General features: G+C 42.3%; 1 protein-coding gene across 1 annotated transcript in view; it reads left to right on the top strand.

Annotated features, from left to right (window-relative positions):
- SERINC5 (serine incorporator 5) overlaps positions 1–22,123 on the top strand; it is a 65,710-nt gene that overhangs the window by 407 nt on the left and 43,180 nt on the right. The window contains exons 2-4 of the mRNA XM_019518252.1: positions 166–233; positions 18,022–18,027; positions 18,801–18,970. Coding sequence (XP_019373797.1) covers positions 166–233; positions 18,022–18,027; positions 18,801–18,970 — 244 coding nt within the window. The remainder of the gene's footprint in view (positions 1–165; positions 234–18,021; positions 18,028–18,800; positions 18,971–22,123) is intronic.

The raw sequence follows: 22,123 nt of genomic DNA, 5'->3' as shown, positions 1-22,123 counted from the left end.
GCGCGCCGCGGTGTCGAGGGGGAGGCGGGGGCCCGGGGTCTGTGGGGCGCTGCCCGAGCGGCCCGGGCCGGGCCGGCTGCCAGAGCACAGCGCTTCCAGAGGGCACCTGTTGCCCCGGCGCGGAGCTCCCGAGAGCCGCCGGCGAAGTTGTCTTGTCGCTGGGAGCCCGGAGGCGCTTGGCAGGGTGGTCGCGGCCGCCCGACCTTGGTGTGGGATCCGGGAGCCCGGCTGCGCTTCGCAGGGCTGGGCGAGCTTCAGCTCGGCATCCCTGCCCGCCTCCGGCGGAGCCCTGCGCCCCCCCGGGCACAAATACCTGCGCCTCTTGGGTGCGGGAAGCCGCTGCGGGGGCTGCAGTTGGTGCCTGCACACAGCAGCTGCACAGCTCCTCTTGGCTTCACTGGAGGTCCTACTCCTGCTGCTGCTTCTCTGCCTTGGCAAGAAAGCTTTGATTTTAAAAGCTAATATTTAGTGTGATTAGTGGTCTCTCTGGGTGTATCGGTAGGTGCACCTGGACACCCCTTTTCACTGCAAGCTTTTATTCATTGGATGTAGGCTTTGCAAGCTTTTTGCCCCACGTGCAGAGTCACTTCTGTACTCAGAGGAATGGGACAGATGAAGAAAAATTTCCTCTGCTGAGGGCAGGAAGAGAAATCCCCATGAAAAGTAACATCTACTGCCATCCCCGAGGGAATGCATGCAGTGCTTTCTCTTTGAGCAACTCGGTAGTTCAGCGGTTCAAGCTACCTGTTATAAAACAGGCCAAGTCATTCTCAAAGGAGTCATTGGGATTAGTCTTGTGGCTTTTTAAACAACTTTTGAGTACCTCTTTTCGACCTCTGAGGGTAACACAGAGAGCACAATACAGTGGTAACAGCTTTTACATGAAACCTAAGAACAGCTAAACCCTAAGCTCTTCTTTTCTTATAAGTGCAGTTGAAAATGTCATGGCAACAACTTCAACTATCAGTATGCTTTTCTAACGTTTGTTTTGTGATGCTTCTGATCCTTATTACATGTGCTTCCTGACAGCTTGTCAAAATGGTCATGTCTTGCTCATTTACACAACTTATTAGCACAGTAGCATGCAGGATATAGATGTAATTTAATAGGGATGTCTCAGTTTGTACTGACAGTTGTATAGGGTACTTTATGAATAGGGTTTTTAGTAATTTAAAAAATGTATCCTTTCCCCCCTGCCGGTGATTAGCATCCTGGATAAATTTCCACTATATAATTACGTCCCGCCTTCCAAAAATTCCAGTGTGATTTTAGTCTTTTGTCTGGTGAGGGTAAAACCATATGTTGTACTGAAGGATTTTATTATGGGTTAGAATTTTAACATGAGGGGCTGTGACCACAAATGAAGGGTGTAAATGGAGAAATAGAGAATTTGGAGCCTTTCTTCATATTCAACCCCTGATAGACTTGTAGCCTGAGGAGTAATCTCCCTGGGGTGGTGAAAGAAGTAGCATCGCTTAGCATACTTAAAGAATGGACCGAGTAGTGAATGTGCAATACCAAATAATGTGCTGGTGGGGGGAAATAATGGCATGATGTAATTGGCCTTTTCAGACTTACAGTGTATGCAACAGTGTGAGAGAGACATGCAGCAATTTTGAATCCAGAGTCTTTTTATCTGCTGTGGTGATTCAATAGTTTAAAGTCAAGATTGTGTCATTTGTGGCTCAGCTCCCATTTGAAGCTAGCATAAGCAACACTGGCCTCTACTCTAGGGTTTCGAGCTAAGATACTGAAACGCATGCAAAAACCTCTACTATACGCAGGGTACAATACAATGTGGCTTATGAGAACAGCGAGGATTTATTTTGGCTAGGAATCAGGTGCACACCCAGAATGCTGAAGGTGCAGCTTCCATTAATAAGGTAACATTTAACATAGGGAATTGTTAGGCCAACCAGGTGTGTCCCTTGAATACCAAGTGGAAATAATGTAATTGCATCTAGGAATTCTTAGTGCCATGTTTTCCACTCGTTTCCGTCTTCTAAAGACACCAGTACATTATGTAACTGAAGGGAAGTACCCCATTTCCCACAGGTCCCAGAGCAGGAGCAGGATTTAAAGCAAGGTAGCTGCTGTTTATTTTGAATAACGTGCCATGTCCCTAAGGAAGTCCCATGACTCCATCTCCCCCTTTAGCTCTGTATCATTCTAACAAAAATAGATGCAGTATTGTAGTGACCATATTTCTCAGTATGTATGTCATACAACAAAGAATTATAAAGATTTTCAGAAATTCTGTTTTGAAGCCTGGAGGTGATTTAGGCACACCACGGGTAAGCCCCAGAGACTGTCGTGATAGTAGGAGGTGGATGTGTACTTCAGACTTGCTCGCACTACTGCAGCTCTACTGCGTGGAGGGCCTAATGATTATAGGACAGATGAAGCCACATGCTAATGTTTGTGGGCTAGATTTTGAAGGTGTTACTGTCTCTGTCAGTCCCTTGGGCTTGACCTGCCTTCAAGCACCCTTAGCTGGCTTAGGTACACTGACAAACGCCCTAGTGTTGATGGAGTTATACTTAGCAAAGGTCCTTTAGCCTCTGTAATTTATTTCCCTTGGTGCAGCTCATTTTAAGGCAGTGTCTGTACTGAACCTTTGGCGCTTCCAGGAAGGAGCACTTCCAAGCATGCATCAAACCTGGAAATAGGGTAGTGAAGCTGGTCTGCTACTGGCTTCCCCCTCCCCCAAGCTGCTGTTGAGGTCTGCAGAGGTAGTAACCTACATAAATACTAGTGCTTTGTTGAAGGGAGAGGCCATTATCCTAGTGACAGCTAATGGATCTCTTCACCCCAACCAAATCGTCCAATCTTGTCTTCCCTGTGTGCCTGGAGAGCATCTCTTTTGGAAATCTTACTTCCTTGGATGTCTTTCTGAACTGGTTTGTCCTCAGTAAAACCAGCTGGAAACTTTGCTTGGAAAGGCTGTCTTCATTAACGTACCCCCTCCCCGCTTTTCCTTCATTGTTAAAAGCACAACCTCCTCCCTTCAGTACAGTAGAAGCATGCTTGAAGAGAAGAATCAAGCACTGCAATGTGGCAATCCCTGATAAACCTTGCTGGTATTTCAACCCTTCTGTTTCAGACAGCACAAGCTGAAGACCTGGGGTATCAAGCCATGTGTCAGAAGTGCCTTTGTCTTGCATCTCCCTGCCTTTTTTTTTTCTTTTTGGTTTTGTTGACAGGCTATTCTTCTGATACTACATGGTTAATACCAAAGGTCTTGCATTCCTTGTGAAAAATGTTGTTTCCTGTGGGGAAACGTTGCCCTGTTCCCTAGTACAGCATTACTGTAAACTTCACTGCTGAACAACAAGGAAGATTTCTACACCTGCCTGCCTGTCTGCCATCTGACACCACCAGGGAAGGAATCCTGCCTTATCTGCACATCAGAGAGCAGCTCACAAAGATACTCCCAGGGACCCAGAGGAACAGACTTCCACCTTCAGCTTCCTCTGGGCAAAAATGGCAGACAAGGTTATTTGAGTAGATGTGATTATCTTTTATTAAACCAGCTGGGTATGTAGTTGGAAAAAAGTTCTTAGCAAGCTTTTGGGTGCAGTCACCCTTCTTCAGGCATAGGGAGTCTCTGCTGGTTTGAGACTCCAAGGAATGAGAGAAGTTAAGTGTGGCAGGATGTTGGTGAGATTGTAAATAGGTAGAAATTAAAAAGACAAAAAGGTAAAGTAGAGAAGGGGAGGAGGAAGAGAGCAGGGGGAGGTGGGGGAAGGCTAAAGGGAGTCATTACAGTGATAGAATACAAGGTAGAAAAGAGGCTGTCAATGAAAAAGAAGATAGGAAAACGGGGATGAGAGAATCTCAAAATGTGAGAGGATGTAGTGACAATATAGGTAGAAAGGAAAAACAAAAGGTAAAGCGGGAGAAAAAGGCCAAAGGGAAACATCAGAGGTAATAATAATACAGAGTAAGAAAGAAGCTCTCAATGAAGAAGGAAATAGTAGGACATCAGAGAGACAAAGTGCAGAGAAGTAGGGGAGGGGAGGAGAGAAAAGGTGGGGGAAAAGAAGAATGTAAGAGGTCAGGTCAAGCAGGTGTTAAATCAGATGTCAGGCAGGTTGTAATGTGTCCTAAAACCAATGTCTATATAGAATCCATGATTTTGTATCCAGTAGATTGTATCCTCTGTGCACAAGTGAAGTTTAATAGGGACCTATGGGGAATTTTTACCATCTTTAGTTTTCCCTGAGCCTGAGGAAGGGCACGTGTGCCCAAAAGTTTGCAGAAAAAGATACTTTTTTTTGCAATTTCTTAGTTAGTCAAATAAAAGGTATCATCTCTGAACCAAAAGTTCTAGAGTTTTGTATTTCTAGTACAGCATATGCATTAACGCAACTGTACCAAACCAACCCAAACATCCACTTGGTGATGCCTATCTAAATAACTTCAGATTTCTCAGAACAGAACAAATCTCCTGTTGTTCAGGGATACGTTGGCATGTTGCCAAACTTTTAACAGTGCTTCAGTGGCTGCTGAAGTGCTCTACATATCTAACTAGCACACAAAATTAGTAACAAGGAGACATCTATTTTAAATTAATTTCGCTGTATGACTTGTGTCCTTGCCAAGTACATCCTGGGATTCTTCTTTCAAATTTTGTGTCTGTTTACAAATTTAAACTCAGCAACTGGTCTATAACAGGCAATTTAATTTGCAAGCTTCCTTCAAAATGAGTTAGGTTTGCAGTTTGTTTAGTCTTTGTTGCTACAAGCTCAGTAAATGATTTTTTTTTTTTTTTCCCTCTCCCCTTTGTTAATCTTTTTTCTAAACTTTTCCTCTGAATATGATGGAGGAGGATATGGTCTATACTGGGCCTCCACAATAGTGGTTTGCATTTGATTACATAAAAACATCTGCTTAAGTTGACAGGAAACAGGATTTTACATTTGGCTTTTTTTCTGTTGTTTGTCTCATGAGACTGAAGTTGAGCTGATTTTTGTTAAAGCAGCTGTTGTAGAAAATCTTAATTATAATGGATAGGTTTTCTTTTTTTCCAGAACTAAGTGAGTGGAACTCAAATATTTTAATGTATGCTTTTTAGAGGACAATGTTATATTTAGGATATTTTGCATTTCAGAATCTGTGTAACTACTGATGTTTAAAAGCCAACTTTCCATAATCTGACAGATATGTAAACTTTTTTGCTAAAGGCAGAACAGCATTAAGTATTATTTTGTGATAGCTGTCAACCCAAAGAGTAAAAATGTCATGAAGTGGAAACCCCACCCCACCCCCCAAGGCTTGAGGTTTTTAATTGCTTCTTGAATCTCTGCCTCCCTCCGTCCATTTCCATTGTGTAACTGAAAAGCACAAGTTGAAAATTCTACCTTTTAAATGCACGCAGAACGTGTGCACAGAAAAGCAGCTCACTGTGCCCTAACTCTCCCATTTCTCCCCATCACCAGGCTTTTGAGCTCCTCTGTGAACTCAAATGGCTTTCCACTTCCAACTGTCCTAAGGTTGCGGTCTTCCCTTGGTCTCCTGTCTCCATTAACTCTTGTTTGCTTTGTGACAGGGCAGGGAATGAGGCCACTGTAGTTAAGCACAAGCAGGAGATGACTTGGTTACAGTGATCCTACTCCAGGGCTAAGTACAGATAGTCAAAAACCCCAAGGCTGAATCCATTCAGTGTTCGAAGGTTAGTCTAAGCTACATAGATTAGACCAATAAGCAAGTGAACAGACATTCCCTTTTGATACCGGAAATGCAGCTACATGCCTACAGTGGCTCAGGCCTGAAGCTGGGGGCATGCCTAGAGCATGCCTCCCTGCTCAGCTAGAGCAGACAGCCTGGGCCAAGGCTAGCCCACCCACCTTGCAGGGTGGGGTGGGGTTGCAGGGAGGGTACAAAACATCCTAGGATGCTGGGTGGCAGCAAGAGAACTTGAATCTGGAGTTGATGTGGGACAGAAGTTCAATTAACCAGTTTAACTTAAATCAGTCAGGTGTGGTATTACATCCATCCAGGTTTATCTTAAACCAGTTTCAGCCATGTGCACTGCACGTGTGTTATAGTTTTGAACCAGTTTCTGATCATTTATTCTGGTGGATGTGTAATTTCTGTCCCTAGCCTAGGGCTCTGTCAGTGTTCAGGGATGTACAGTCATTGCAGGCAGCTACTATGGCTGTCAGCCTTCCAACTAGTCAAGTCACTTTTACCTACTGGAGGGAAAAAATCCAGCTAGAATTTGCAAGCTCTTTAGGCATTCTGTTGTGAGACCACGTTCCACCCCTGCCTTAACCTGCCACTCCCACCTACCTCTATGTGTTGGCAACTCTGGTTCCTAGAGAATTTTTCAAAAGATCTGTTGCCCTTCATAAGCTGTCTTCCTGTTTGAGAAACATAGCTGTACTGTACTTGGAGACTCTGCCAACCTGAACTAGGGGGAGGAAGGGGAATGGGACTTTAATTTTTGTGCCTTAATCTGTATCAAAGTTTGCCTCGCTATCACCACCTTTTGTTTTTCCTCTCCTGCTCTATTTGTTGGAAAGAGATGAATGTACTTATTATGCCAGGCACATGATAAAAGCCAGAAGAGGGCTTTTAAATGGTCAGAGAGTGAGACATGTGACATGATGTGTAGAGGTACATTGCATTATCTGAACTAATGTAAACCTGGAGAAGACATATAGCCTTACAGCAGACCAAGATATTTTGCTCTGTGATATGATTTCCACTCAAAGTGAGTAACAGTTATACACTTATGAGTTGTGTGTCCACAGCTCCATTCACTTGCATCCTAGAGTAGTTTGCTTAATGCAAGCAGCCTATCGTGACTTTCCTGCCTAGTGGTGGGTCCTTTACTAGTACCTCCTTCTGCTAGCTACCTCAACAGGAGAACATCTGTTCACTCTGGGTGCTTGCATCACCATTAACAAATCAAAGCAAATTACACCAGTGATGTCTGCACCCAGAGTAAATGACATGAAAAAAGAGTTTAGCAGGAAAAACTTTCATTTATGATTGTGATTGTACTACTTGCAGCGGTAGTGGGTTTAAAAAACTCAGTGCTTATTTTAAAGTTAATGTGTTTTTTTTTGTTTTTTTTTCATACAGTAGTATATGAAATCATCTCTTTTTGAGATGCATGTAGGTAAAAAAGTCCATCTTCCTTATTCCTGTAGATATCTAATGTCGTCTTACATTTCCTTACCTGCCCTGCCATAGCTACTCAGCCTGGCTGGTCCAGAATTGCATGCTAGTTATCTCTGCTTCAGAATAATTGAAGCACAGGAACAGATTTATTATTGTTGAGGGGAAAGGGAGCCTTTCCTGAAAATGGAAACATATGAGAATTCTGTGTCTATAGTTGCACCTTCTAGACTAACTAACCACACATGTCTGAATTAATCTAAAAGGTGCAGCTCTGACTTGCCTTCTGCCTGACTTCAGACTGACATAGGTAACTACTTCAAGAGAGACTGCTGTCTTAATATGAGTCATAGTAATGGAGATGTTATGTTTGGTCATTCCTAAAGAATGTGTTGGGGTAGATTTTTGAGAATAAGTGGGTGAGGTACTGTAGTGGTAGTTAATCATTTATAAATGCCAGGTCTTTGAAACTGGTGTTTAAGATCATCCGAAGCACAAGTTAATTGAAGAATTGTTTTTAACCATTGTAATTGAAGACTATCCAATCCTTAAGTTATTTCAACATTAATTTCTTATGTAAATTAAAGATACTTTAACTTGACACTTGGTTGTTTGGGATTCTGATACATTTTGATGATTTGCACAATGATCGGCAGGACCATTTAATTTGACTTTTTACATGATGTAGGATATAGGACTTCTCTGTATTAATTTGTGGTTCCATTCTAATAGCTATGTTTTTGAAGTAGAACATATATTTTTGGACAACATCCAATCTGAGTTCAGAAATTTCCAGAGCTAAAAAAACTTAATAAGTTCCAGTGATTTTTTTTTTTTTTTTTAAATACACGCCTTTCTTTCTAGTCTGTTTGTTTAGCTTCAGCTTCTAGCCATTGGTTTTCATTTATATCTTTATATCTTATACAAATTTGTGTTCTAGATGTAAGTACCTACTGACCAATCAAGTCACCCATGACTTCCTCTTTAATAACCTAAAAGGTACAAACTTCTTGAACCTTTCTGTGTTGGACATAATTTTCAGTAGCTCTTTAAGCTAATTTTTAAAATTATATCATATGTAACATTACCATCTCAGTGTGCCTCACACTTGTTTTAGAATATTGTACAAATACCAAATCCTGTACTCAGTAAATTGTTTTGCTTGGGGACTGTAATGCACGTTTTATAGATAAGGGAACAGACAGATAGGTGTTCAAGCCATGTCCCTTGGATGGGTTCCTTAAGTTAGACTCCTAATATAGGCATAGGATTCAGGAGCAGAGCCTTGTGAATTTTTTTTTTTTTTTTACACTTGCCAGTTGCCAATGCTACACAAAATATCAGCTTCAAAACTGAAATTAAAATTTTCACTAAACATTCTCCTTGCATCTAGAAGGAAGATATTAGAATTTGGGCTTCTCATTTAGGCACCCTTTGTTTTAAAATAAAGCCATTGAAGCATAGCCATCTGGATTTTTACTAAGCTGCTCTGTGGTTCCAGTAGAATTAAAGCCTTATATTGTGAAAATACTAGTAAGTGGATTCTGAAGGTTGTGCTTTCATTGAAGTATGAGACTATAATGGCAGCAGAATCAAAAGGATTATTTACTATAAAATTTGTTTTGAAAACTTTATTCCCGTTCATTATTTTGGAGAGCATTCTAAGAACCTGTAGTCTCTGCAATAGCTTACATTTGCCATAACATCAGTGGTAATTTTTGAAAGCTTTCATGTATACTGACAACACAAGAATTAGCAAAGTGATGTGTACAAATATGTTTAGATTTAATGAGATGGTGCCACTGAATGAAAATGGCAACCAGTAAATGTGGTTGACAAGTACAGCTAGTAAATATTTTTCACACTTTAGAAATGTTTAGCAAAAAAAAAGAGTGAAATGCATTGTGAAGAAGAAAGACTGACATTAGTTTTCCACAGTGTTATTAAAGTGTTTTAATAAATCATAGGAATTTCATTAAAAATATTTTAAAATCATTATTGAAAATTTCTGATGAAAACACTTCAGTATTTAAAAAGAAAAGAGAGAGGAAAGAGAGCAGGCATTGAGCTCCCGCCTCCCCCCCCCCAAAACAAACAAACAAACAAACAAACCAAAAACTGCAGGTGGGTGTAGGTGTGTGAGAGAGAGATACGATTCAAAATGGAGAAATCACATTGATGCTTTCATAAAGCATTTTTTGACCAGCTGTCTACTGAGGTCATCTAAATAGGAAGTCTTTCATTGATGATTGGGCAATTATAGTGCCGTGGGCTGTTGTAGTACTGTGGCACTTGACATGGTATGTGCTGAGAAAGGAGTTAACCTGTCCTCTGCACTTCTGGTTTCCTGGCTTTTGTCAGTTTATACAAAAGCTCTAATGTGGTCCTTTTTTAAATAAAAACTTGTGACCTCAATACAAAAATGCCTTGTAAAGTCAAAGAGTCTTTATGGGAGCATGAAATACAGCCTTACTCAAAGCTATTCCAGTTGTGTGATGTGCTCAGTATATTGAAAATGTATTTGTACTGCTTCCTAGCTCTTACCTTTCATGTTTTGTGAGATTCTTTCTCTCCCTGCTCACACGTAATGAGGGATGATGATGATGATCTATTCTACTCTGCTTGTACACTGGAAAAGTTGGAGCATATTTATTCCCTGATAGTTTTTGCACTCTAAGACTTGTCCTTACTTGTTGCCTGTCACCTTCCTGCCGCCTCTCATGGCAGCAGCATCTCCCTTCCTGAGAACTCTTGAGAGGTGGCTGCAAGGAATAAACTGGAGCCAGCAGCATATGAGGGAGCCAGCCAAACGGTGGGAGGGATGAGGCTTCTGAGCTAATCACTCTAGAGGGAATCTGCATGGGTAAGTGTTAGACCTGATGTTAGGGAATGATTTTGTCAATACCCTGGAGGTAAATATATAAAATCACAAATCAATTGTACAGATGACAGGACTATTAAGAGGCATAGCAACTACAAAAGACAACATAAAGGAGAACAATTTGGATTGATTGGTAGCCTGGGCCTAGTGAAACAATGCATTTGGCTGGATTGGTTGATTGTTTTATATGTTCTACCCAAAAAAAGTATCAACTTGAAAAGAAGGAACAAGGAATGCAGGCCATGTATACAGAATGGTGATAAAGGGGGACTGTACCCTGGAGCATAAATGATCTAGGCCAAATTCAACCCATGCTACTGTCATCCAGTCTTCTGGACTCCCTATGGGTCTGGAAATTTGGCCAATCAGGAGAGCTGCCACCACTCCCCTGCTGCAAAATCACTGGACCCCTGATGAGTTCCAGGCCCAGCATACTGGATCTGATGCCTGATTTCAGCCTGCAGGGCCAGGTGAATGTGGCACTGGGCCCCAGCACCCAATTCTGTCACAAGGGGGAGGGCGGTGGTGCAGGCTCGCTAGTACCCACTTCTAGAATGCAGGCAGTGAGAGGGGGTGATGCCAGGCCCCAGGGCCCGATCTAGTTTCCGGATGGGCCCTGCATCACTTACCTGGCCCATAGTGCCAGAAGTTTGAGCAGCACTAATCTGGGACCTCAGAGTAGACGAAGCTGAACATGAGCATGAGGCTGGCCAAAATTCGGAATGGGCTTCCAAGGGAGGGTGGTGCTCTCCTGTACCTTGGGGGTGTTTAAAAGAAGGTTTTGGATAGGCATCTGGCTGGGGTCATCTGACCCCAGCACTCTTTCCTGCCACAGCACGGGGTCAGACTCGATGATCTGTTGAGGTCCCTTCCGACCTTAACATCTATAAATCTGTGAGCTCCCAATATGATGCTGTGGCAAAGGGCCTAGTGCATTTCTTGGATGTGTGAATAAGAAAGTAGCAAGGTGATCGCTTCTGTCTATAGCAGGGGAAGCGAACCGTCAGCTCCAGAGCTACATGCGGCTCTTCAGAAGTTAATATCCGTCTCCTTGAATCTTTGCACAAGCACACGGTGACCAGCTTCCGTAGCCATTACATCATGTCACGTGACATGACTACTTGCATATTACGTATGACTGTGGCTCTTTGGCAATGTACGTTGCTAAATTCTGGCTCCTTCTCAGGCTCAGGTTGGCCACTCCTGGTCTATAGCATTGGTCAGACAGATGATAGAGTGCAGCATTCTGAAGGATACTGAGGAGGTGCAGAAAAGATCCACAAAAATTATTTGATGTCTGGAGAAAATGACTTCATCAAGAGATTTAAGGAGCTCAGTCTAGTTTTATTTGGTTAGCGTGTAAGTAGTTTCATAGGGAAAAAGTATCAGATACTAACGTGCTATTTTGATCCCCCAAGAAAAGCTTTATCCGAATTCAGTGGTTGGAAATGAAAGACAGAAAAGTTCAAATGAAGACTGTAGGCACAACATTTTAAGTGCAAAGGTGAATGCCTGTAAAATGGGGGCAAGGGGCCCATAAATGTTTATTAAAAGAGATTGTAATTTAACTTCATTTAACGCTGGTTACAATAACTAGGTTTAAGCAGCTTGTTCAGTAATGAAAAGTTCAGGGAGAAATGCTAAAAAGCTACAAAATACCAAGATGGGGATATGAAATAAAATAACCTTTTCAGCAAAACTTTGTTACTACAAAGGCACAAGTTCCCATGAGAACAAGTTATTTTGTAAGAACTGTGTGATCCTGGAGAGAAACTGCAGAAAGCAACTGGAGTTTCAATAGCCAAGTGTGATTCTAACTCGGGGTGGGCAATTATTTTGGGCGGAGGGCTGCTTGCTGAGTTTTGGCAAACTATCGAGGGCTGCATGATAGGCAGCCCGGGCAGATAAAAAAATTAGAAAATTAATATGTAGGGGCCCTGCGAGCTGGATAGAATGGCTTGGGGGGCTGCATGCAGGCCCCGCACCGCATTTTGCCCACGCCTGCTCTAACTCCACTATGGCACTAAATATGTACACATGCTAAATATGTGTAGTTTATTCTTTTGCTGTTCATTTCTAAAATGAAAGATGTATGGCAGCAGAATAGCTATTTTTGCATACCAGGTGTGTGCTTAAATATAAGGAGCTAGTATTGTTCTCCCTCTTAACTGACTTTACTGGATGGATTGTTACTGCTGGAGTGTTGTAGACATTTGCCGTGCATAGGTCAATGACCACATTCATTGCAAACCTTATGGTCCAGTAAGACTGAAGTAATTAAACCTTATTTAGAAAAAACTTAGCTGTCATAGGCCTTTGTGAAAAGAAGCTTCAGCAAGACATTCATTTGCTCTGTGGAAAAATGGCAAACTCCCTGTTTAATCTTCCTATCTGTAATCATGTGCAAGCTGGAGAAGAGAAAGTAAGCTATATAATTAAGTCTGCATTCCATGTTCAATAGGCATTTTGACAGCAGTCTATTGCTATTGATGTTGTTAGCTTTCTCCAAACACACTTATGCCTAGAAAGGGTGTGTTTGTATTGTGACAAATTCCTATGGTTGATAAATAAAAAATATTGTTAGAACACTAGCTATTTTTTGCATAATGGTATCCAGGTGTGTAACTATCAATTTTGGTTCCCTGAGCAAAACTTCTCCAAAAGAGGAAGAGGGTCTTACCTGCCCTGGACTCAAAGACTCCTGCTGTTCTTGCCATGTCATATCACCCAGCTATAGGAGCCAGGTGTTACAGTGCTGCTCCTGATGCATCCCTGGTTGCCCCCCCACCCCATAGTGATGCCACTGCGGGTATCAAAACTTAGATGAAAGAAATATTTTTGTACTGTCTGAGACTTCTGTGTATTGCTAAAATCTGGTGTCCTGTAAAAAGTGCAGGAAGTGTGATTTAATTCTGCAAATAATTATACCTGTGCTTTGCTTTACTCTCTGGAGTAGTCGGTTGGTTTATCCACGTCAGCTTAAACCTGTAGATTTAAATAAATGCTGAATGTTCATCAGATGCCTGCTGCCTTCAGTAGGACTGTGCCACGGGGATGTCCTGTACTTGTTTGTCCTTGCAGGCTCAGGGCGAATCTACTTTTGTTTGGCTTCATTTACTTGTTTCATCTCTGAGCAGCTGGGTTACTTATGATGAAGAAGGATGAAAGTTCACAAACTCTAATAGTACCAAGAGTTAGAGTAGAAGCTGTTAATTAACCTTGACCTATTTTTCTTATGTGAATGTGTTGTGACTCCGTCTCAACAGGGCAGGGTGTGGAGTATATCTAGGCTTGTCAATTGAGATAAGTTGCAGTGCAGTATGTCCCATGAAGATGTGAATAAAGCCAACTTAGCCAATATGCTGACCTAGCCATTTCTTTAATGTAGACCACCTTTTGGCCCTGATGGTCAGATGAGTGGCGCAGAGCTCAGCTGTGGGCCATATCTGGCCCTGGGGCCTGGCATCACGTCTTCCTGCCCTCTGCTTGGCAGAACTGCATCCTGGTAGCCTGGCACCATCCCCTCTCACCCCCTGTGCTGCAGGATTGGGTCCCAGTGGCCTGGCCCCATGCTCTTCTGTCCCCTGCATGCCAGGATTGGGTCCCAGGTGACCAGTATTGCCCTCTTCTGTCCCTCTCACACAGGGATTAGTTCTGGGGGCCTGGTACCACCCTCTTCCAGCCCCTCACACTGGTATTGAACCCTGGGACCTGGCATCACCCTGGCCCAGCATGATGAGTTGGGATCAGGCACAGGATCTAGCTTGTAGGGCCTGGAGCTGCCTATGGGTCCAAAGATTTGGCAGCAGTGGAGTAGTGCTACCACTCCCCTGTCACCAAATTTCCAGACCCATGGGGAACCCCACAGATCAGATGCCACGGTGCTACAGGCCAAATCTGGCCCATGGGTCCGAGGCTGAGCCCCCCTGATGTAAGCAGTTTTGAGACTGTGGGTTAAAACAGAATGTCCCTTTCCCATTAGATTTCATCCCTAGTTAAAACAGCATTGAGTAAAATGGATGCTGTTTCCTTCTCATGTTCTGCCAGATTTTATTTGTATTAACTAAAAGCCCTTATTCCTCAATACAATGGAATGAAAGAGGGAGTTTTGGTTTTAAATATTTGTAGAGAGCAAAGGCCCTCTTACCTAGTGTTTGTAATTACTGACAGATGTTTGTGATATTCCAGCCAATGCAGAGAGCTGGTGCAAGCTTACCATGTCAGCATAAAAGCTTAATGCCTAACTCATGGGAAACTGAATTTATTGGGAACTTCAGACAAGGCTGTTTTTTGTCAAAAAAAATGCATGGTCACTGAAACCAAAAAGTTTTATAAAAATAGATAACATGACAAATTTCCTTTGAAATGCAAGGAAGTTTTTTGAAGCTTCTCTGGTAGGCTGCTGGTGACTCAGGATTTCAATTTGAAACTTCTGCGAACACCCTGTTAGTGCCAGTACTCATTCTTTTAGGACAATGAGGATTTGGATAACACCTAACCCATTGTGGGCCATTCAGGAATATTGGTGTCTAAACTTTGAATCCTGGCTAAGTAATACAACCATGTCTCAGCAGATAGGGTACTCAGTGAGTCTTCATTCTCCACAAACCTTTGCCAATGGAATATTTCTGAAATGCTGAATGTTCTCATCTCCTGTTGTATATGCTTATGCCATGTTGCTGTGGATCTGCCTCACTTTCTTCTGCCTGCAACTCTCATGGCCTGAACTTTCATTCCCATATACACTCCTTCTGTTCTGGCTGTGTGCTGAAACCATCTCAGTCTTGTTGCTCAGCTTCTCCTCTCTTGATATCATCTTTGCCTTTTACCACACCATTTTGTTTCTTGCATGCTTTCTTGCAGACTAGAAATCACTCTCAGCTTCTTCATCTCTGTCACTCATCATGGGCAACTAGTTTCTCCATTGCCTGACTGATCTGTTCAGTAGTGGCGGCCTTGTTGCTGTATTGCACATTTTTTTCCATTTGAGTGAATTGGCATTTTGTTATCACAGACTACTCTACTTCCTTCCCTTTGTTATAGAACCAGAGGGTTTAAAGGGACTTCAGGGTTCATTTCTTTAACCCTCTGCACAAGTACGTGAATGCTACTCCTAAGTCATCCCTGTCCAATGTTTATTCAACTTTGTCTTGACAACCTCCAGTGCAAGAGATTCCACAACTTCCCTGGGCAGTCTGTTCTACTGCCTCTTTGCTCCAACAGATTCACACAGGTACAGTAACAAAGCTTTTCCTGCTGCCTAATCTAAGCCTACTTTGCTGCTATTTGAAGCCATTGCTTTGTGCCCTGCCCCCCTGCAGCAAGGGAAAAAAGTGTTTTACCTTTTCATACAAGCCTTTTTTTACTCCTAACTTAATTTTCTCCCACAGTAGCCTTCAGACACTTGAACTTATGTAAAGATGCTGTGTGCTGGTTGTCTGATGGCACAAATGTGATTTTACTTTTGTATTAAAAAAAAAGTACATAAAGTACTGGGGTGTTCTTTCCTTCTGGTGTATAAACTGTGCCTCTTGTATCCTCCGTCTGTCCAAATCACTCTCTACCTGTTCTTTACTTCTTGCAATAGAGGCCATGTCTCAGTGAACATCATGCACCAAAAGGCATCCGTACAGATGTCTTTAGCAAGTGTGTCCAGCCCCAATACACACAAGAATGAATTTAAGACTGACCCTTGATGGATCTCAACCTTGACTGGAAAATAGTCTCATCTCGCCACACGTGTTTCTGACTTGTGCTGCTATTTAGCATGCATTACATGAGTGCATCTGAATATGAGACATGTCTAAATATTTTCCTGAATATTGGAACTCTGTTGAAGGAAGAAAAAATAGCTTCCAGTAGCAAGTATGTGATTAAAATCTGTATAAATAGTGTCTTCTATTTAAAAAATAATTAAGCAAGCTGTTTTTATGATTTAAGTGTTCTTTGCTTTAAGTGTCTGCCCAAGAGGCTAGAATTGGAATAGCAGAGGTGTTGCTAGGCTTGAATGAGGCTTTACTGGCATATAGCCGTGCTGTCCCTGGGCTGATTCAGTGTGGTTCCCCTTTGGCTTTCGTGAATGCTAACTTGGTTGTATGTTTCTTGTTCTTCAGTATAGTTGTAATAATTCCTAGATAAGAATCTCCACTAGAAAGTCATAAAGACCCAAAGTTTAAGATTTCCCACCCAAATTGAATACTGTTGTATGTAAATGCAGTTGTCATGGGTTCCCCAGAAGAACTTTTCCTTGGTACCATGCCCCCGCCCTCCCCTTCCCACCTCCCCCAGCCTTAGCATAGTCTCTTCGATTACCATCTTGAAGCCAGCCCAGGTATACCTTCTAAAATTGGTGAGTCCCTGGCTCCTTGGTCTCTGAGACTAGGTTTTCTGGTACCAGCAGTACATGGCTACCCATGGGCCCTCCAAAGAGGTTTTTAATGGTTCAGTTCCTGGAGAAGGATTTTATCTCTCTTTAAGGGGATGGCGTATACCCAGAGTTGCATCCCATCAGCCTGAAAACTTGCAAAGATGATTTTTTTCCAACTATTTGAGTTGGTCTAATAAAAAATATCAGATTTACCCAAAGAACTTTGTCTGCCTCTTATGCATAACAGCATTTATTAGTTGACTGCATTACAGCAGGCAGAGTTCTTGGATCACCAGTAAGATGCTCTATATTCAGATTTGGCCAAATCCTCAGCTTTCACCAAACAGCACTTTGAGCAGCTGAGGAAAGAGGGTACAAAGATGTCTTGGCATTGTCTATGCTAGGTCAGCCTGCAGGCACAAACTAAGAAAGGCTGCTTTAATTTGTGCTGCTGCAAATGGCCCCAAAAGGTTGTTATAATGAGATCCAGGGATTGCTGTAGTGCCAGATTGCAGTAGCACAGCCAGGGCAGAGGAATGTGCATTAGGTAGAGAAATGGGTGCAGTAGTGCTCTGTCTTCTGAAAAATCCTCTTACGTTTTGGGAGATCCTCTCATGACTGAATCTACTAGCTCTAGGGTATGGAGCTGCCCAATGCAAGGGAAGATTTTTCTCAGTGCGTGCATTTTGTCTCTCATTCTACATGCATCTTTCCAGATATAGGAGGCAGAAGTAGCAGGTTTTAGGTGTCCAGGATGCCATTAACTGTAAAATGATGAGACTCTAGCTCACAGTCCATTAAGGAAAATAAAGCATTTTAATGTGTACAGAAAAGTGCTATTTTTCTGTTAGCCTTTCAGTTGTATTGCATGGGCTTCGATTAGTCATTAGACAAGTGCCTATCAAGAACCCCTTTGTCTCTGTACATTCAATAGACTGTACACTTTTCTTTTGGTTTTAGCTTTTAAATTGTGTGACTAGAGGTTTAATTATATTAAGTTGTTACTTATTTTACACGTTTGTGGCTGAATTCTCTACTCCTTGCATTTTGTGCACTCACCTGCATAGTGGACTTAAACTGCTGCTGGATTGGCTTTCTCAATTCCCCTTTCTCAGGTGTAGCATAAGTTTCACTCCTCAAAACCCACTTCTGAGGCAACAATCTTGTTTTTATAAGGGGTTTCAGGAAGAAAATGGAGTGTGGTGGCCTTGGATGCCCTTCCCATTACCACCCACCACAAAAGTGGGCTGCTTGAAAGAGCATGCTTCAGAGACGCAGCACAAGGGGCTTGGACCGACCAAAGACCTGCATAGGTTACCATGGGCAAAAGGAACCAAGGGCAAGGACCCTACGCTTAGTCTGGGAGGTAGTGGTGACGCAGTGCAAGACACTGTCAATTTGCAAAATGGGAAATGTCGGAGAAGAGGGCTTCTGCAATAGGGGAAAAGTAAATGATTTGGGGAATGGAGGGTGAGGTCCTTGTTTAGGAAGTCTGTTTGGACCTTGTAAAAGGCATCTCTGCTCTAGCATTGTATGAGGGATAGTCTTTTGGTTTGCTTTTTACTGTAGGAAAACTTCAGAGTCCAAGTGGTTTTTCTTTGTTAATAAGTAAAGACTTGGCCTGTAGAATGGAAAGAATGAAGACCAGGCCCAGGAATACAGCTTCATCCAATCAAGCATCTCATGAAGTGATGCCTTAAATGCAAAGAAAAAGTAAATGCCTGTCTGTCACAAAGCATGACTTTCGAAGGCATTGAAGAACGTAGAGAATCTTTCAGTATTGTATTAAGAATTTGGCATATCTTTACAGAAAAAACTAAATCACTAAAATACCTTTTCTGTTAAGGGTTCTCTTTATGGAGCTAAACTTTCTAAAGAAAGACAATATCCTTTTCATGAAGGGATGAGAAATTCACCACATAAGAAATTCATCTTTTTGGTACTAATTTATCTACAACTTTGTGAGGTGAAATTAACTCAGTCTCCATTTCAAATCAGAAATTAAGCCATCTTGTCTGCTTTTGTTGCCAGCGGCTATTATTTTTCAAGTTGCTGCCATGGATCAGCAGATCCTTTGACTTCTACTGTTGGTGTATTTTGGGAAATGCAGTTTTGTCACTGGACTTCATTGGTATTTCTGGATCGAGTGGGAGAATGATGCCATAACCCTGATCTGCATAAGGATGCAAAAAAATAATAATGATGAGTTAGAACTACTTTTATCTCCCCCCCCCACCAGTGTTTGCATTATAAGGATCTGTTTGCGTGCTTCTCTGGCAACTAAACAGGCAATTTCTCCTGTCAAAGAATGGTGCATCTCTTCCTAATTACTATCTCGGGAGTGCTTTCATTAAGCCCAGCTGAGTTAGTCAAGTTAATGTGGCAGTGCTGATGGACTGAATAACATTGTCCATTTTCTTTTCTAGCTGGCCTGTTGCTGTGGTACCGCTGCTTGCTCCCTCTGCTGCAAATGCTGCCCCAAGATAAAGCAGTCTACAAGTACCCGTTTCATGTATGCACTTTACTTCATACTTGTAACCCTCATCTGTTGTATCATGATGTCAAGAACTGTAGCTACTCAAATGAAAGATCATGTAAGTAAGAGTGTATGATATGCTGTTACTTGTAAAGGGGACAGAGGCTCTTTTTATGTACCTTAATATAAATAGTAATATAAACATGCTGTATTTCCACACATAATACATGCAACCCCCCCCCCCCAAAAAAAAAAACACTAAGTGCTGGAAATCAGTGTTCATATGATATACAAGGAAATAAGTTAATGCTGTTTAGCTGCTAGCAGAGGCAGAGGGCAGCGATTGGGACACTCGCTTTGGGTACCCCTGGGGGGGGGCCATGTTGCAGGGCTGCAGTAGGAAGTCTGTCCCCAGCTGGAGTTGCAGCCAGTCCACAGCAGCCTGTGTCACAGAGCAAGGAGGCCTGGCAGAAGCAGGGAAAAATCTAACCCCGCCCCTCTCTGCCCACTGCAGAGGTCACATATTTCCCCTTCCCTAAGACTTAAAAAGCATTTTTATGGGGGTATTTTTGGTGGTTTCTTTAAAGTTCTTAGTACAGAACTAGGAACCAGGATTACCAATTCTGGACTTGTTTTAATTCAGGAATTTTAAACTTTTACACATTTGATGTTAGCAGGAGGAAACTTTGGCCATTTAACATCTCTGCATCTCAACTTTCTACCTATAAAATAGAGAAGACTGTTTATCTACCTAGCTAACCTGGGGTCCCATGGGTAAAGTCCATGTTCAGAGTGGGGGTGGGGTTTGTACTGTATAACTTGTTCTTTGTGAGGTGTCATGTATTCTGTAATTTGTTATATTCAGCCACTTAATGGTATTTTTAAGGGAAAATCTTTTCTTCATTCTGCCTTCCCAAAACAAGGTGCATGTTTTTGGTGGGGGGTGGTATTTATCTATGAGGAAATGCGGCACTGAACTGGAGAATAGAACTGGAGGAGTTTGGGCTCTCTATCGGATGTTAGTCCACCATACAACGTGACACCGTGCACTGTCACTGTTCTAGTTTGAGAATGAACAAATAGTCTCTTGGCCTCTACAGATACAAATGTCAATGTCCTGTCTCTGACCTTCAGTTGTTCATGGTTGCAATGTATTTTATAATGGGAAAGAATAAGAATGATGAATGGACTTCCTTTTTTTTGTTGTGTAGAAATCATTTCAATAAACAATCTTTTGCTTTTCTATAAAGTCAGCTTTATTTGCATCATGTGATTTGATAGAACAACAAACTGCTCTAGTCATCTAGCACTTAGCAAATGTTCTGTTCTCGATGAGAAGGCTTTTTAGGAAAGGTTGCCTCATTTTGGTTTTTAAATCAATGCTTTGCCCTTTTGCTGTTTAGTCAGACTGAAAATTAAAAGGATCCTTCACAGTCCACTTTGTTTGCTCCTGATCTTAGATGAGAAGTTCTCTCTGTCCCCTCAAACATTCCTGATGTAGGTTTTGTGTGAAGATGCATTATACTGTTATGACTGGTTTAATAGTAAGGAAAAGGGAAAGTTGATCCCTTGAAGGCACACAATTTAACAGTTTTATCAAACTATAGTCTAACTGGCATGGTTTTATACCCTCTCCCAGTAGGGTACTAAAATGCAGAATGATGTGATTCCTTTGATAAGAAGGCATTCCTGGTCAAGTGTGTGAATCATGATGTTCCCATGGCTGCTAACCACAGTTGACATTGTTAAGATCAAACTAGCTTTAATTAAAGCCTCAAAAGCAAGGAGACTCTGGTTTAAAATAGTTCTACAAGCTGCTGTCACAGCTCTGGTAAACCCCTGCTTGGAAATTCACCAGGCTGATGTGTTGGGCTTGTACAATGAACCCATGTAGTTTTATAGACTTTGCATTGCTTCTGATTTTGGGTCTCTTAAGTAGTGACTGTATGCTAATCCTCTGTCCTCACCACCTTCTGAGAGCTGACATCCTGCTGGCTTCCCCTAAATTCCTCTGTAGCTCTTGTGTACCCTTTGCCAGAGCTTCAACCTCACTGGCACTCTTCTATATGCCACCCTTCTGGAAAGAGAGCTTACAATAAAGGGTAAAATAACCTTTATGGGAATGGAATCAAATATAAGAAGTTGTAACAAAGCACCCCCCCCACCCAGCACCCCCAAATTTAAAAGCAGTCTATTCTACCCACTTCCGCTCCACTGCCTCTGCCTAGGAGAGTGTCCCCTCCTCTTCCCTGCCCTCTTTCCCCACCCCCTTGCCCACCCCAACCTTGTTTCCCAACTCCTTTGTATTACCTTCCATAAAAGAAAACAAAAACATAGCTTCACCCACAGCTTCCCCTCCTCTCCCACACCTCCTCCCATGAATCAGAACCAGGAGTCTCCATACCCCCAGTTCCCTTAATATTCCTTCCAAGCCTGCACCTCCTTCTTTCACAGAGGGGCTGTGGCTGTCCACACAACCCACTCATCCTCCCCTTCAGCCCCCAGTACCCAAATGAAACACATTATTCTATTTAAACTATTGTAACAAGAAAGGCAATTAACCCCCCTGTCCTTGCCTCCTCTTTATAAACATGCAGTACCTGAAAATCCAAATGCATGGATTTTGCAAGAGTTGCAAAGCTAGTTGCTTCAAATAATGTGAGAGGTACAATAAAAGTAGAGTAGTGAAATATATGTACGCTTCGACCACAGTAACCCAGTTCCTGAACAGCACTCTAGTAGGGAGCAGCATCTCCTTGGGGTTCCCCCAGAAACACTAAGGTCCCTTCTCTGGGCCTTCACTGTTCCTTGCTAGGCTTTTCTGAATCAAGTAACACACGACAGGAATCTGCCTGTTTTTTTTTCCCCTTTCCCCAATCAAATTAGCATCAAATTTGCCTTTCTGACTAAGGTAGTTGCAGAAGTCCAAAAAGGGGCCCTCTATCAGTGTTGCAGCAAACTTTTCTCACAGCTGCCTTCCCAAGAAGTGCATATCTGGGTGAAGATGCTTGCCAGGTGAACCGGCTGTTCAAGGTGGTAGGCTGATTTTTTTGCATCTGCTTTGATTGCTTAGACTTTGTATTAGGTGTAGGAGCCATAATGTTTGTCCCTGACCCACTTACTTTCAAGTCATCAGTCTAATTTATCGGGGTATGTGCACCATCTTCATACTGAAATTACTTGGCAAGAATTAGACTTGCACTTGCTGGAATCAAAGACATCAAAATGTGCTAAAGACAATATTCAAATTCATTAACCCCCCCCCCCCCCC

This window comes from Gavialis gangeticus, unplaced genomic scaffold (assembly GCF_001723915.1).
Source record: "Gavialis gangeticus isolate Ggan-Ray unplaced genomic scaffold, GavGan_comp1, whole genome shotgun sequence".
Taxonomy (NCBI): Eukaryota; Metazoa; Chordata; order Crocodylia; family Gavialidae; genus Gavialis; species Gavialis gangeticus.
This window is presented reverse-complemented; position numbering and strand designations above follow the sequence as displayed.